Here is a 16,415-nt window from a genome sequence, read left to right as displayed (position 1 = left end):
GAATATGGTGGAATGAATGACCTTCCTAGAGAGACTTGGCCAAAAGAGGCATGTAGGGTCATAAGGGTAGATGTCACCATCAGCCCAGAATTCTGGGTCCAAGTGCTCTTAGGTCACATGATGAGCTAATTTTGGAGCATCCAAAGTTAAATTTTCAAGTTTTCTGTGGCCACAGGATACTACAGCACTGGTGCAGACATCAGAAGTACTTGGTCCCCACCCCTTCCCTCTGCCCTACAGCAGCTTACCCTGAATTGGCCCTTCTACACAGTTGGGCTAATTCTCCAGAAGGCAAAGGGGCAGGTGCTTGTGTTGTTAAGGGAATTTTCCTAGTGGGGAGAGGGAGAAGGTGTCGTCTTCAGCCTTGGACACATGCTCTGATGGGCTAGACCCCATCCTCCAGTGGAGGTTCTTCATTTGAGGATGAAACAACAGTCCTGAATGACTTCAGCTGGCCCATGGGGGCTGAATGTGGCATGCTGCATCTGAATCCTTTTAAGGTCATGCTCTTTTCATACAACCCAGACTGCTACAGATTCAACATATTTGATCAAGCAGAAAAAGGTAATTGTTGGTTTAACTTTACATAACCCAGAACACTCACTGATTCCTGAGTTTGATGGGACCAAAGGGTAGATGTTGGGCTATGGTTAGGTTCAGATGGACTAAGTTCTAAGTTCCATTCATCACTATGGAATGTTGAGCAAGTCACTTAAATATGGCTTGTTCATTCAGTGAACATCTGTGGGGCATTTACTTTGGGCCAAGTGTTGTTTTTTTTTTGAGACGGAGTTTTGCTCTTGTTACCCAGGCTTGAGTGCAATAGCAAGATCTCGGCTCACCGCAACCTCCGCCTCCTGGGTTCAGGCAATTTCTCCTGCCTCAGCTTCCTGAGTAACTGGGATTACAAGCACGCGCCACCATGCCCAGCTAATTTTTTGTATTTTTAGTAGAGATGGGGTTTCACCATGTTGACCAGGATGGTCTCAATCTCTTGACCTCGTGATCCACCCGCCTCGGCCTCCCAAAGTGCTGGGATTACAGGCATGAGCCACTGCGCCCGGCTGGGCCAAGTGTTTTGTACCCTTCTGGGTCAACTTGTAAAAACCACACAAGTGGACATGTCAGTCATGGGTGAGAATAAAACAAAAGCCAGTGATGGTGTTTGGGCACTCAGACAACTCGCCTCTCCCAGTGATCCCAAGGCAATCTCTGAGACGCAAGAGTGGAATGTTGTGGCAGTCTGATAAGGCAGTCTCCTCCACTAGTAATTCCCTACTTGGAGCAAGGCTATGTGAACTGAAGTGGGTAAGTCAAACTGGAGCACAAAAAAGGAAAAGCCAGAGAGTCTGGACGAAGAATTTCCTAAACCAAGGGCATAACTGGCCCTGCTCGGGGCAGAGAGGGCCTTGTCTTAGAGGGGGATGCATCTGATTTTAATAGAGAAAGGCCACTAAAAATCTCAACTATCCAATTCACTTTCTAGATTTTCAGATGTCAGAGAGCTGATCTGAGCACTGAGCAATCCTACAAATTACTGGTTCATGTCTGTAATCCCAGCACTTTGGAAGGCCGAGGCAGGCAGATCACGAGGTCAGGAGATGGAGACCATCCTGGCCAACATGGTGAAACCCTGTATCTGCTAAAGTACAAAAATTAGCTGGGCATGGTGGCACACACCTGTAGTCCCAGCTACTCGGGAGGCTGAGGCAGAAGAATCTCTTGAACCCAGGAGGCAGAGGTTGCAGTGAGCCGAGATTGTGCCACCGTACTCCAGCCTGGCCACAGAGCAAGACTCCATTTCAAAAAAAAAAAAATATCTTTGACTTCTGTGGTAGACTGTTAATTGGCCACAAGTGCCTTCATCCCACATACATGCCCTTTTGCAGTGTGACCTGGTTGCTCCTCCCATTCAGAGGTGAGATCATGTCTCTACCCTCTTTAGAAATTAGACTGGCTGTTATATAAGAAACAATTTGGCTGGTCTTTGTCCCAGGTTCCTGGCACTGAGCTTCTAAAACCCTTGGAATTTTCTGAGTGATAGGAGTATCTTTGTTATGCAGGACCCCTTGAGTCACATCTTAATTTATGGTTAATGAGATGACTCAGGATGGAGGCTAGCCATGCCAGAAAGACTAACCAGGTGACTAGAGGGTTGGGGCTTTGTGCCAGCCTGACCACTGGGAAGGATAAGGGACTGGAGATTGAGTTTTGTCAGGTGGCCAATGAGCCTCCATTGAAAGCTCTGGACTCTGAGGTATGGGTGAGCTTCCTAATTGGTGAGCACATCAATGTGCTGGGAGGGAGACATGCCCTGAATCCATAGGGAGAGGGCATGAAAGCTCTCAGACCTCACTGTATATGCCTTTTCATTTGGCTGGTCCTGATTCGTATCATTTATAGCTGGGCAACCCTCAGGCTACAATCCAATGTCAGTCCCTAGCCTGCTGGGAACTGGGCTGCACAGCAGGAAGTGAGCAGTGGGTGAGTGAGCGAGCGAAGCGTCATCTGTATTCACAGCTGCTCCCCATTGCTTACATTACTTCCTGAGCTCCACCTCTTGTGGGATCAGCAGCAGTATTAGAGTCTCATAGGAGCACAAACCCTATTGTGAACTGGGCATGTGAGGGGTATAGATTGCACACTCCTTATGAGAATCTAATGCCTGATGATCTGTCACTGCCTCCCAAGCTCAGGTCTCCCACTGATTCTACATTGTAGTGAGTTGTATGATTATTTAATTATATATTACAGTGTAATCATAGAAATAAAATGCACAATAAATGTAGTGCACTTGAATCACCTGAAACCACCCACCCCACCCCAGTCCATCGAAAAATTGCCTTCTACAAAACTGGTCCCTGGTGCCAAAAGGTTGAAGACTGCTGCATTATAGTAAAACTGTAATTGTAAGTATAACCCTTTCCTGAGTTCTGTGAATTGTTCTAGAAAGTTACTAAACCTGAGTAGGTTGTGGAAACGCTTGAATTTATAGCCAGTTGGTCAAAGTGTGGATAGCCTGGGGACTCCCAAATTTGTGGCTGGCCTCTGAAGTGAGGGCAATCTTGTTGGGAACTACCCTCCCTTGTGGGGTCAATGCTTAATTTGTGGAGTCTGCGTGAACTCAGGGGTCAGCGTCAGAATTGTACAGCAGTATAATAGTGGGCTTTTGACTTGCTTTGACCAAAAGAATGTGGAGAATTGATACTATTTCAATTTCAGAACTTTTGGTTTACCCTTGCTCTCTTGAAACTCTGATGCTGTAATGCAACCATACTGTAATGAAGCCCAGGAGAAGAAGATCGTAAAGAGAGAAGATGCTGAGCCATGCCAGCTGTGTACCTTAACCCAGCCCCCAGTCCCCCCTGCCAGCTAAATACAGCTGCATGAGTGAGTCTTGGCAAAGCCAGTAGAATCACCTCATCAACTCAATTGTGAGTGGTGAAAAATAGTGAATTGTTACTAGGTTGGTTTGGTAAGCAGCTATAGTTAACTGATAGAATTTCTCATGCAGTTGTATCTGTGGGGAGGTTGTATACTGAGCTACCTCTCAAGGATGCAGGTTGGCTAAATGAAGAGATGCTCTATTTACTGTAAATGAGTTAATCAATATTTAGTTTACATGCACCAGTTTCCATGAGCATCTGCCATGAGAGGGAAAAAAAAATTTCTGTGCTGACAAAAATCAAGGGTCTCAGTCTGTGACATCAAGGATTAGGTCCTGGGTAGTGGAGTTTCTGGAAAGGACTTTGCCAGCTTTGGGAGCTCTTGTTAGGGAGCTCCTGGTAGCAGCTCCACTTCAATGCCAATTTTATCACTTGAGGCAGCTGCCATTATTACATTATGCTAAACAGCATGTAAGAACAATGAAAGAGTGGGCAGGTAAGGTCAAGACTTGTCTGTCTGTGGCCAGCACAGGACCTGGTACCTGGTAGGTACTTGGCAAATACCTATTCAGTCAATGGGCTTCCTCAGTGTCGTCTACAGAAATGACTCTCACGGCTCCATTAACTTATTTGGTCTATTAAAATTAATATTCTAACTCAGGAACACAAAGTATTCAGCTCCTACCTCTGAGGTTGAAAATCCAGGGTGAGATGAGAACACAACCTCTGAAACAGAAGAGAAACAGCATGAAGGTTGGTGAGGGCACTGAGTGACACCTAGAGCACCCAGGATATGGCTCTGACATCCACTGTGTATACCAGGGCACCTCCAAGAGGGAGTCCTCATTGGTCCTTGGCTCCAGTGCTAACTAGGAAGAGGAGCCGGCTGTGACATGCACCAGGTAATAAGTCCCTCTGCACTTAGGATAAAATACAAACTGCTTATCCAGACCTCTGAGGTCCTGCATGATCGGGCCCCTGCCTACTTCTTCAATCTCATTTCAGGCTACTCTCTCCTTGACTCACTGTATTTCAGCCACACTGACCTTCTGTCTGACTTTAAAACACACAATCACTTTCCAGCCTCAGAATTACTGGGGAGTCCATACTGAACAGAAAGCTGATCAACCATCTTAGAAATGTATATAGAAGACATTCTGTCAGAGGATTTGGAAGTAATATTCGTTATATTAGAAGAAACAGAATGTGTTAAGCCAGTGAATTCAGGAGAGATACCAAGAACAACCAGCATACAGTCGTAAGGAGGAGGCTGCAGAGTGATTTCATTCTTGGGATCATCAGAACGAGATGAGCCAATAAACAGCTGAGTTCAACCTAATATAGCATAGCATCTGCTGGGACTAGATCCTGTGCAGACATTGCTTACCTTTAGCCTAGTTAAGCGACACCTTCTACAAGTTAATGATATTATAATGAGAAAGGTCACATGAAAATGAAGAAAATAGTAATAGGGGATGGAACAACATATGGCATAAATAACTTCTGTGAATGAGGGTCTGCAAGGGAGTTTGGGAAAGCTTTGTGCACTGAACAAAAGAATTCCCTGGGGGAAGGGCCATGGTTGCAAGTGTGAGTGCTAAGCAGTGAACCCTAGAAAACACCTCTAGACAGCACCTCTAGAAAGATAGGCATGCTGCCTGAATGCGCATCCTGCTCTCCCCACAATCACAGGAATTACTGCATTTTAAGCTTCTGATTGAGTATTGTTACACAAAGGAACTAAACAATGAAGAATCTCCTAACATTTGAGGAAAATTAACAATATAAAAAAGAGAAGAATTAGCACCCAAATAAAAACAGTTTATTTAACAAAAGTTATAAAAATTTCAAAATAGAATAATTAGTATTCTCTGAGAAATTCAAAGGTTATTTAACTCCTAAATCAAAAGCAGACTGTTGTCGAAGCAAAGCTACTAACAAAGCTGTAAATTTATAATATAATTAAAAGAACTCATAAATGTGCTGATTGGCAGAATGGACCCAGTTGAAGAACTAATTTATAAGATGGAAGACTGAGTGGAAAGACTCTCAGAATGCAAAAGGCAGAGAGAATACGGTGGAATAGAGGATAACCCATTCATATCCCCTCACAATAACAAAAATTCTGCACCTGCCCACAGTCAAATGTCTCTGCAGGAGTTTCAAGATTCAGGTAGGAGTCTGTGAAACACTGGTGGAGCCCAAGACCTTGAAGGATTGTTTTGAGAGTGCAGACAACATCCAAGTGGCTGATCCACAAAGCCTGCTCCCCAGTTCAAGACTAGAAAGCCTTGGCCGGGCATGGTGGCTCATGCCTATAATCCGAGCACTTTGGGAGGCCGAGGTGGGTGGATCACGAGGTCAAGAGATCAAGACCATCCTGGTCAATGAGGTGAAACCCCGTCTCAACTAAAAATACAAAAATTAGCTGGGCATGGTGGTGCGTGCCTGTAGTCCCAGCTACTCGGGAGGCTGAGGCAGGAGAATTGCTTGAACCCAGAAGGTGGTGGTTGCGGTGAGCGAGATCATGCCATTGCACTCCAGTCTGGGTAACAACAGCAAAACTCCGTCTCAAAAAAAAAACCCAAAAAACAAAAACAGCCTAGCCTTCCAAGGGCCTGGGCTACAGCCACATTTGGCCTGAGCCTGCAACCAAAACCATCTGCAGAGAGGTCCAGAAGGAGTTGTACATGCCAGTGCCTTGGTGGAAAGGCTTGTCTGCCCACTGACATCAGTCTTGGCAGTAAGCCTGAAAGTTGCCCTGTTTGTCTGATCCAGACCGTCTCAGCTGAGGTCCCTGCTCACAGTCTCTTGTACAAGGACCCAGGAGGAGACTCAGCCATATCTTGCACCCCGAGGCTCCCAGCTGAGTTCACCACCCTCTGTTCCACAGCAAATTTCACCCAGTCTGAGATCTGGTCCCTCCAGCTGCAATCAGAGAGCTACTCAGAATTTGCAAAGACTTGCTGGAAGACACATGCCCCTCTGAGCCAATGAAACTGGGCTTTCTAGCCTTTACCCTACAGCAAATCCTGAGAGGACAGTCTTGCTCTGACCCCTGCCACTACAGTGGAGAATTATCCCATCTGTGCTGAGACCTGCTGAGAGACACACGCCTGCTTGGGCCAACAAGATGGGCTCTCTAGCCTCCTTCTCATAGCAAATCCCAGTGGGGTCTAGTGTTAGCCCTGGCCCCTCCTACAGCAATCAGGCAACCATCTCATCTGTGTATGGACTTGCTGGGAGACACATGCCCCTTTGAACCAATGGCCACTACCTCACAGCAGATCCTGAGGAGGCCCAGTCTAAGATTTGGCCCCTCCTGCTGCGGTCAGGGAACTATTCTTAGTGAGCAAGAACTTTGCTGGGCAATGTGCACCTCCCTGAACCAAGACAGGGCTCTCTAGCCTCTGTTCCATAGCAGATACCTAGGGGGCCTATGGTCAATTCCAGCCCCTCCTGCTACAATCAGGGAATAATTCCATCTATGCAGAGACATGCTAGCAGATGTATGCCTGTCTGAACCACCATGCCAGGCACACCATCCTCCAGCCCACAGCAGATCCCAAGGGGTGCCAGTTTCAACTCTGGTCTCTTGTTGCAGTCAAGGAAATACTTTTGCAGGGACCTCCTAGGTGACATACACCTGTCTAAGCCAATGAGATGGACAACCAGCTTCATTCCTAAAGCAGATCCCAAGATGGTCCAGTTTTTTTTATTTTTATTTTTTGAGATGGAGTCTCACTCTGTTGCCCAGTCTGGAGGGCAGTGGCACCATCTTGGCTCACTGCAACCTCCACCTCCCAGGTTCAAATAATTCTCTGCCTCAGCCTCCTGAGTAGCTGGAATTACAGGCATCTGCCACCACGCCTGACTAATGTTTGTATTTTTAGTAGTGATGGGGTTTCACCATCTTGGCCAGGCTGGTCTTGAACTCCTGACCTTGTGATCCACCCACCTCAACCTCCCACAGTGCTGGGATTACAGGTGTGAGCCACTGCACCCAGCAATGGCCCAATCTTAAATCCAGTCCCTCTGGCTACAGTTGGGACCCATGCAGAGACCTGCTGGGAAGCACACGTCTGGGCTGCTGGGACAGTGTTCTGGACTCGGGTCTCCTTGGTCTGCATTCTCACATAGGCCCAGTCCTGTCTTTGAGTCTTCCCAGAGCCACCTGGGCCAGAAAGCCACATCAATCTCAGTCTTTGCAAGACTTGCAGCAAGGCTGGGTTTAAACCACTCCCAAGTATACTAAGATGCCAGTAGTGGTCCCAGGCCCAGGAAACGTAACAGTCAATCTGCTTAGAATCCCTGGAAGTCTTTTTGAAGAAGGACAGGCACAAACAAAGCCAGACTACAAAGGCAAAAATAAATACCTAATATTTCAAAACATAGACAGCATCACACTTCTAAAAACATCAAGAACACTCAGGGAAATATGACCTCACCAAACAGACAAAATAAGATGCCAGAGACCAACCATAAAGTAATAGAGATGTGTGATCTCTCAGACAAAGAATTCAAAATAACTGTTTTGGGGTGTTTTTTTCCTTTGTTTTTTGAGTCAGGCTCTCATTCTGTCACCCAGGTTGGAGTGCAGTGGCATAAAATGGCTTATTGCAGCCTCAACCTCCTGGGCTTAAGCAGTCTTCCCACCTCAGCCTCCCATGTAGCTGAGACCACAGGCATGCACCACCATGCCTGGCTAATTTTTTGGTAGAAGTGGAGTCTCACTTTGTTGCCCAGGGTGGTCTTCAACTCCTGGGCTCAATCAGTCTTCCTACCTCAACCTCCCAAAGTGCTGGGATTATAGGTATAAATCACCATGCCCAGCCAAAACAGATGTTTTAAAGAAGCACAATGAACTTTAAGAAAACACAGAGAATCAACTCAGAAATTTACCAGAGAAATTTAACAAAGAGATTGAAATAATTTTAAAAAAGAAATCCTGGAATTGAAAAATATAATGAATAATAAAGGCAATAGAGAATATCAACAGCAGAATAATTAAACAGAAGAAAGAATCAGTGAGCTCAAAAACTATATGGAAATACACAGTCAGATGAGAAAATAGGAAGAAGAATAAAAAGGAATAAAGAAAGCTTGCAGGGTCTATGGGACAACATCAAAAAAGAAAATATTAGGGTTGCTAAAGTTAAGGAGGGATATAAGAAAGAAAAAAGAATAGAAAGGTTATTCAAAGGATAACAGAAAACTTTCAAAATCTGGAGAATGGGTGGGTGTGGGTGTGCATGTACCCCACCATGCCATTGCTGCCAGGATAAGCACACCCACTTCCACTGCCACCGCCAGCCTGAACGTTGAGCATGGACACCGGTGACCCTGCACCCTGGCCCATGCTGCCACTGGGCCATCCAAAGGATGGCACCTTCAAAGATTGAAAGAGTATCAGTCCACATAGATGAGAAAGAAGCAGCCAAGAACTCTGGCAAATCAAAAAGCCAGAGTGTCTTTTTACCTCCAAATGACTGCACTAGTTCTCCAGCAGTAGTTCTTAAACAGGTTGAAATGACAGAAATAGAATTCAGAATATGGATGAGAATGGAGATGACTGACATTCAGGAGAAAGCTGAAACCCAATACAAGGAATCTAAGGAATAAATAAAATAATACAGGAGATGAAAGATGAAATGGTCATGTTAAGAAAGAGGCAAAGTGAGCTGATACAGCTGAAAAATTCACTTCAAGAATTTCAGAACACAATTGTAAGTGTTAACAGCAGAATCAACCAAGGTGAGGAAAAACTCTCAGAGCCCAAAGACTGGCTTTCCAAAATAACTCGGTCAGACCAAAAAAAAAAGAAAGAAAGAAAGAAAGAAAAAAAAACAGTAAGGAAGAATGAACAAAACCTCTGAGAAATATGGGATTATGTAAAAAGGCCAACAGTACTACTCATTGGTATCCCTGAAAGACAAGGAGAGAAAGCAGACAACTTGGAAAACATATTTCAGGATATCATCCATCAAAATTTTCCCAATCTTGCTAGAGAGGCCAACCTTCAAATTCAAGAAATGTAGAGAACCCTTGTGAAATACTACACAAGAAGACCATCCCCAAGAAACATAGTAATCAGATTCTCCAAGGTCAAAATGATAGAAGAAATGTTAAAGGCAGCTAGACAGAAAGGGCAGGTCACCTACAAAGGGAACACCATCAGCTAACAGAAGACCTTTCAGCACAAATCAGAAGAGAAAAGGGGCCTGTATTCAGCATTCTTTTTTTTGTTTTGTTTTGTTTTTGAGACAGAGTCTCACTCTTGTCATCCAGGCTGGAGTGCAGTGGTGCAATCTTGGCTCACTGCAACCTCCACCTCCCAGGTTCAAGGTATCCTTATGCCTCAGTTTCCCAAGAAGCTGGAATTACAAGCATGCATCACAATGCCCAGCTAACTTTTTATGTTTTTAGTAGAGACAGGGTTTCACCATGTTGGCCAGGCTGGTCTTGAACTTCTGGCCTCAAGTGATCCACCTGTCTCAGCTTCCCAAAGTACTGGGATTACAGGTGTGAGCCACCAAGCCAGGCTCAGCATTCTGAGAAGAAAAGAATTTTCAACCAAGAATTTCATATCCAGCCAAGTTAAGCCTTGTAAGTGAAGGAGAAATAAGATCCTTTTCAGACATACAAATGCTAAGGGATTTTATTAGCATCAGACATGCCTTATAAGAGGTCTTGAAGGGAGTGCTACAGTTGGAAAGGAAAAACTGTTACTGGCCCACTACAAAAACACACTTAAGTAAACAAACCAGTAACACTATAAAGCAACCACAGGAACAGGTCTGCATAATAATGAGCAAATCCTCACACATCAATATTAACTTTGAATGTAAATGAGGTAAATGACCTAGTTAAATGGCACAGTGATAAGTTGAATAAAGAAGCAAGACCTGATGGCATGCTGTCTTCAAGAGACCCATCTCACATGTGATTACACCTTTAGACTCAAAGTAAAGGGATGGAAAAACATCTACTAGGCAAATGGAAAACAGAAAAAAAGCAGTTGTTGAACTGATTCTAAACTCAGACAAAACAGACATTAAACCAACAAAGATAAAAGAAGACAAAGGAGGACATTATTTACATAATGGCAAAGGTCTCAATTCAATAAGAAGACATAACTATTCTAAATATATACACATCCAACAGAGGAACACCCAGATTAAAAAAGCAAGCTGCTTTTAGAGACATACAGAGACTTGGATAAACATACAATAATGGTGCAGGACATCAATACCCCCATAAAAATATTAGACAGATCATTGAGGCAGAAAACTAACAAAGATATTCAGGATCTGAACTCATACTTGATCAAATGGACCCAATTGACATCTATAGAACACTCCATCCCAAAACAACAAAATACACATTCTTCTCAGCTGCATGTGGCACATACTCTAAAATCAACCACACAATCAGATAGAGAACACTCCTCAGTAAAAAAAAATTCTTTTAATGAAATCATACCACACTCTTGGACCATAACAGAATAAAGTAGAATTACTAAGAAAATTGCTCAAACCCATATAATTACATGGAAATAAAACAACCAGCTCTTGAATGACTTGTGGGTAAATAAGGAAATTAAGGGATAAATCAAGATATTCTTTGAAACTAATTAGAACAGAGGCAACATACTGATACAGGAGGTAGAAAGAAATGATTTAGGCAGATAGGGTAAAAGAGTCCTCAGCAGAGTTTCCCTTTTAGCAAGAAGCAGACCAAGAAATTATTTTTTTCCAACAAAGAGCAGCCTGAAAAATTTGAGCTGAAAACAGATAAATGAGCTGTAAGTCTGCATGGGGGAATGCCAGCAGTTGTGCCAATAGAAAAGAGCTACCTGGGAGCCAGGCATGTCCAACATGGAGGCTCCATCTTCCCTTTTTTTGTTACTACAGGTACAGTAAAGGAAAGGGCAACATGGTACAGGCCAGATAGAGGACCTCCTGCATAACAAAAGATTAGCATGGGGTGACCATATTTTTGTGCCCTATGCAAATGATACACCTAGTCCTAACCAGGTTTTCACACCCTAAGCAGATGGCACATCTGGTCCAACCAAACTTCTACACCCTATGTAAATCAGAGACTGCCTCATTAGACATCTATAAAAGCCCCTGCATTTAACCACAGATCCTACAAGCCACTTCTCTGGGATCCCCCTCTCCAGCAGAAAGGTATTCTTTTTTACCTATTAAACTTCCACTCTTAACCTCACTCTTTGTGTGGCCAGGTCCTTGATTTCCTCAGCCATGAGACAATGAACCTCAGGTATCACCCCCAACAATGAGGCCACTTCATTGTAGGGCCCGTCTGGGATTCAAGGTAGATTCATTGGAAGGAAGGGTGAGTATAGGAGCAGACCCCAAATCTTTACTTTCATTTTAGGGCCTTCTGCCCTCGATTTTAAAATCAAACCAAAAACACTGGGTGTCTGATGGCCACCTAGATGCCCTTAGGGCATGCCACCCATCTCAAGACTCAGATGACAGGCTTGCTGGGGAGAACTTAGTGAATCCCTCCGTACCCTCAGGGTGCTGGGAATGTTGACTCTGTTTCAAACCAGTTTCCTTTCACAGAGAGTCTAGCCATTGCATGGGGCTGGAAGAGATCCAGAGGCAACTGTTAGTTTCTGGCCAGGGCTACATCCAGGTGTTAACCTGAAGGCTGACTCTGACTTCCCATTGGGCACTGGTAACAGGATCTCCAAGCTTTTCCTACTGCATTTTTTCCTTCTTTCCTGTCCATGACTGCCGTGTCTCCTGTCTCTCTCTGGATGCAATGTTGCAGGAATTTTTACACTTCAGGGAAATAATCCTGTTAGACAGGATCAGCAAATGCCATAGTAACCAGGAATATAATACAAGTGATTGCCATTTTCTGTTTTGAGATGGAATCTCACTCTGTCACCAGGCTGGAGTGCAAAATGGCATGATCTTGGCTCACTGTAGTCACTGCCTCCCAGGTTCAAATGATTCTCCTGCCTCAGCCTCACGGATAGCTGGGGCTATAGGCATGCGCCACCACACCCAGCTGATTTTTGTATTTTTCAGTAAAGACAGGGTTTCACCATGTTGACCAGGGTGGTCTCCATTTCTTAACCATCGTGATCCACCTTCCTCAGCCTCCCAAAGTGCTGGGATTACGGGCATGAGCCACTGCACCTGGCCAGGGATTGCCATTTTTGTGATTTTCTAGGAATAGAGTGAGCATCTCTCTACCCTTGGTCTGGAGATTACATGGTATTTCAAGGTCTACAGCACCACCTAGTGGAATAGGAATCTTCTCCATGAGGTACTTGTCAGCCTAAACACTCTAGTTCCCCAATTCTCCCCTTTTGTACCCCTCTACTAGAGAACAGGCTTTATGCCCCTTCTGTGAATGCGAAAACGCAACAGTGAGGAGGAAAATGCCCTCTGAAACAAAATTTTAGTTTTGATACTGTCCCATCAGCAGGAAAACTACGATTCAGTTCCTACATTCTTTTAAGGCACCTATTCTTCCTCCCATTAAAATGGTACTTAAAGAGTAAGGGGATTTTATGTCTTGAAGTTAACTAGAACCACTGCCTAACAATAAATACTTTAGTCCAGGCCATAATAACAATATAGAGCTCAACCCAGTATACTCTCTCCATTAAGGGGCTTTGCCCAAATACAACTGTTACATAGTCTTTCCAAAGATCCATCTACTGAGAAGCCACACAGATCATACAAGTCTGGGAAATCACCAGTGGAGGATTAGAGTTGTATGGGTAAGTGTGACTAAATCCATCACTTAGCTCCTCTAGATCCATGGCTGAGGGACATGGCTGCATCCAAGAGTGGCACCTTTAATGGATGCCACAGCCCAGGGAACCAAGGAGGGAAAACAGTTGGGGGAAGACTCCCATTGTCTTCCTCTCTATCTTGGACCATTCCAAAGGAAGGAGAGGAATGAGGGACTCTTTATCTCCTCTATCTTTCTAGCCATCTCTAGCCTACACCCCTCTCAAGTGCATTCTGAAGCACTGAGACACCTTTAATCCTGAAACTCTGCTTTTGCACAAGGGCATGGGCTTCTTACTAGACCTTTGCAAATATTGCACAATCAACCAAGCTCTTTTAGCAGTCAGTCCCCCAAAACTAAGAAAGCAACTTCAGGCAGCTATTGAGTGTCTTGGCTCTTCTTGTCCCCCTTATTTGGTGCCCCCTCCAATTGCACCATCAGCTCCTCTAGTTTGACTATCTCCAAAACTCCCCATTCTCCCAGCTTCACTCTTACCCCTACAGGAAATGCCCAAAGGAGGTGATACCACTGTAGCTCAAGTTCCTGTCTCATTGCATGACCTTAGGCAAATAAAGGGATACTTAGGCTGATTTTCTGATGACTCCGATAGGTATATAGAAGCTTTACAAAATTTAACTCAGGTGTTTGACCTCTCATGGAAGGATGTCATGCTGCTCCTAAGCCAAACCCTAACTGCAACTGAAAAATAAGAAGCTCTGTAGGCAGCAGGGAAATTTGGAGATAAGCAATATGTCTCTTATAGTAGGACAAAAAGGAAAAGAGAAAATAGGGAAGGTGAAGAGATGGGAAACCATCATTTCTAGTAAGAAAGAGAGGCAGTACCTCTTGACAACCCTAATTAGAACCCTGATGACTCCAAAGATGAATGGAAAAGAAAACACTTTGTTTTTTTTGAGATGGAGTTTTGCTGTTGTTACCCAGACTGGAGTGCAATGGCATGATCTTGGCTCACCGCAACCTATGCCTCCTGGGTTCAAGCAATTCTCCTGCCTCAGTCTCCCGAGTAGCTGGGACTACAGGCGTACACCACCATGCCCAGCTAATTTTTGTATTTTTAGTAGAGTTGGGGTTTCACCTTGTTGACCAGGATGGTCTCCATCTCTTGACCTCATGATCCACCTGCCTCGGCCTCCCAAAGTGCTGGGATTATAGGCGTGAGCCACTGCGCCCGGCCAAGAAAACACTTTTTTTTTTTTTTTTTTTTTGAGATGGAGTTTCGCTGTTGTTACCCAGACTGGAGTGCAATGGCATGATCTCGGCTCACCGCAACCTCTGCCTTCTGGGTTCAAGCAATTCTCCTGCCTCAGCCTCCCGAGTAGCTGGGACTACAGGCGCGCACCACCATGCCCAGCTAATTTTTGTATTTTTTAGTAGAGACGGGGTTTCACCTTGTTGACCAGAATGGTCTCGATCTCTTGACCTCGTGATCCACCTGCCTCAGCCTCCCAAAGTGCTGGGATTATAAGTGTGAGCCACCGCGCCCGGCCAAGAAAACACTTTTTAATGTGCATATTGGAGGTCCTTTGAAGAACTAAGAGAAATCAAGAGGTCTGACCCTCCAACTGTCCATGATAAACCAAAAGCCAGATGAGAATCCTGCAGACTTTATGGAAAGGCTGAGAGAGTCCCTAACAAAACACACCTTATCCCCTGGTTCAGTCAAGGGACAGATATCCCTAAAGGACAAGTTTATTACAAGGCAGCTCCCAATATTAGAGAAACTGTAGAACCAGACTATAGGACCAGATATATCCTTGGAAAACCCCCTGAGGTTAGTTACCTTGGTCTTTCTTTCTCTCTTCTTTCTAATCCAGGCCTCCCCTTTTTCCATAGCATGACTATGATGGGCATCTCAGGAAAGTTTCTAACCCGATATTTTTCTCAATCCCTTAGTTGTAGTTGGGAGGACCTATTATTTGCACATGCCTTTTTGATATGGCTGAAAGTCCCACTCCTTTATTAAGGAGAGACATTTTTGCTTGTATGTGGGGCCAACATCCTTACAGCCCCAGGACAAACTCTGTCTCCCCCTGGTAGAAGCTATTATTAATCCAGAAGTGTGGGCAACTAAAGGAAGAATAGGTTGAGCTATGACCACTAGACCAGGAGGAGGCCCTGGATAAAGACAGGGAACACAAGAGAAGGACAGAGCCTCTAGAAGCTGCTTGGCAGGCTTGCAAGTCCAGGATCCCCAAGCTGTGGTAGGAGGAGTGCCCAGGCAGCAAGTAGAAGCCACCTTGACCCTGTCCAGCCTGTGGTGGGGACCACTGAGATCAGAATACCCTGCAGACAGAGGTCACTGGGTTCAGAACCAGTCTCACAAACGCTCCAACAGGACTGATGAGTCCTGGGCCTCAGAACCCTGGCTCCAGCAGCTCAAACTGTCATTACTGCACAGGAGCCCCCAAATGATTCTGAAAATTGAAGGAAAGAAGGAAGGTGAACCTCCTTCTGGACATTGGGACAGTCTGTCTCTTCTCCCTAATCCAGAGCTCCCCTTTTCCCATGGCATGACCGTGACAGGCATCTCAGGAAAGGTTCTAACCTGACATTTTTCTCAACCCCTTAGTTGTAGTTGGGAGGACCTATTAATTACACATGCCCTCTTATGCCTGAAAGTCCCACTCCTTTATTAGGCAGAGACATTTTAGCTTGCATGGGGGCCAGCATCCTTACAGCCCCAGGACAAACTCTTTGTCTTCTCCTGGTGGAAGCTGTTATTCATCCTGAAGTGTTGGCAGCTCAAGGAAGAAGAGGTTGAATTATAACCACTAGGGCCAGTCCAGATCCACCTTAAGGATCCCATTCTTTTCCTAACCAGAGACAATATCCCCTAAGGCCAGAGCTAGGAAGGAGCTAGAAGCCATTATCAATAACCTGAAAATGCAGGGCCTTCTCAAACCCTGTAGCAGCCCCTGCAACACCCCAATATTAGGAGTGTAAAAATCCAATGGAGAATGAAGACTAGATCAGGATCTGTACCGCATTAATAAGGCCATAGTTTCAATTCATCCAGTGGTCCCCAATTCCTATACCTTGCTAACCCAAATGCCTGAGGGAACTAAATCGTTCACAGTCCTAGATCTAAAGGATGCCTTTTTCTATATGTGATTACATCCCGACTTTCAATACCTGTTTGTCTTCAAAGTTCCCTCTGGCCAGATGCCTAGTTGACACGGACAGTGCTGCCTCAGGGATTTTGAGACAGTCCCCCTTGTTTGCACA

The 16,415-nt window shown here is 44.8% G+C and overlaps 1 protein-coding gene across 26 annotated transcripts in view; it reads right to left on the bottom strand.

Moving 5' to 3' along the window:
* XRRA1 (X-ray radiation resistance associated 1) overlaps positions 1-16,415 on the bottom strand; it is a 133,451-nt gene that overhangs the window by 26,976 nt on the left and 90,060 nt on the right. For 21 of the 26 annotated variants that reach the window (XR_013523247.1, XM_035265446.3, XM_078340214.1 and 18 more), the window contains one exon: positions 4,072-4,112. The exons of the other annotated variants lie outside the window; for them this stretch is intronic. Coding sequence is in view for 20 of the 21 variants with exons in the window: in XM_035265446.3 (XP_035121337.3) it covers positions 4,072-4,112 (41 nt within the window). In the remaining variant the exon portion in view is untranslated. The remainder of the gene's footprint in view (positions 1-4,071; positions 4,113-16,415) is intronic. 26 annotated transcript variants of the gene reach the window in all.

The sequence above is a fragment of the Callithrix jacchus genome, chromosome 10, assembly GCF_049354715.1.
Source record: "Callithrix jacchus isolate 240 chromosome 10, calJac240_pri, whole genome shotgun sequence".
NCBI lineage: Eukaryota > Metazoa > Chordata > Mammalia > Primates > Cebidae > Callithrix > Callithrix jacchus.
The sequence above is the reverse complement of the archived record's forward strand: the minus strand, read 5'-3'. Positions and strand labels throughout refer to the sequence as shown.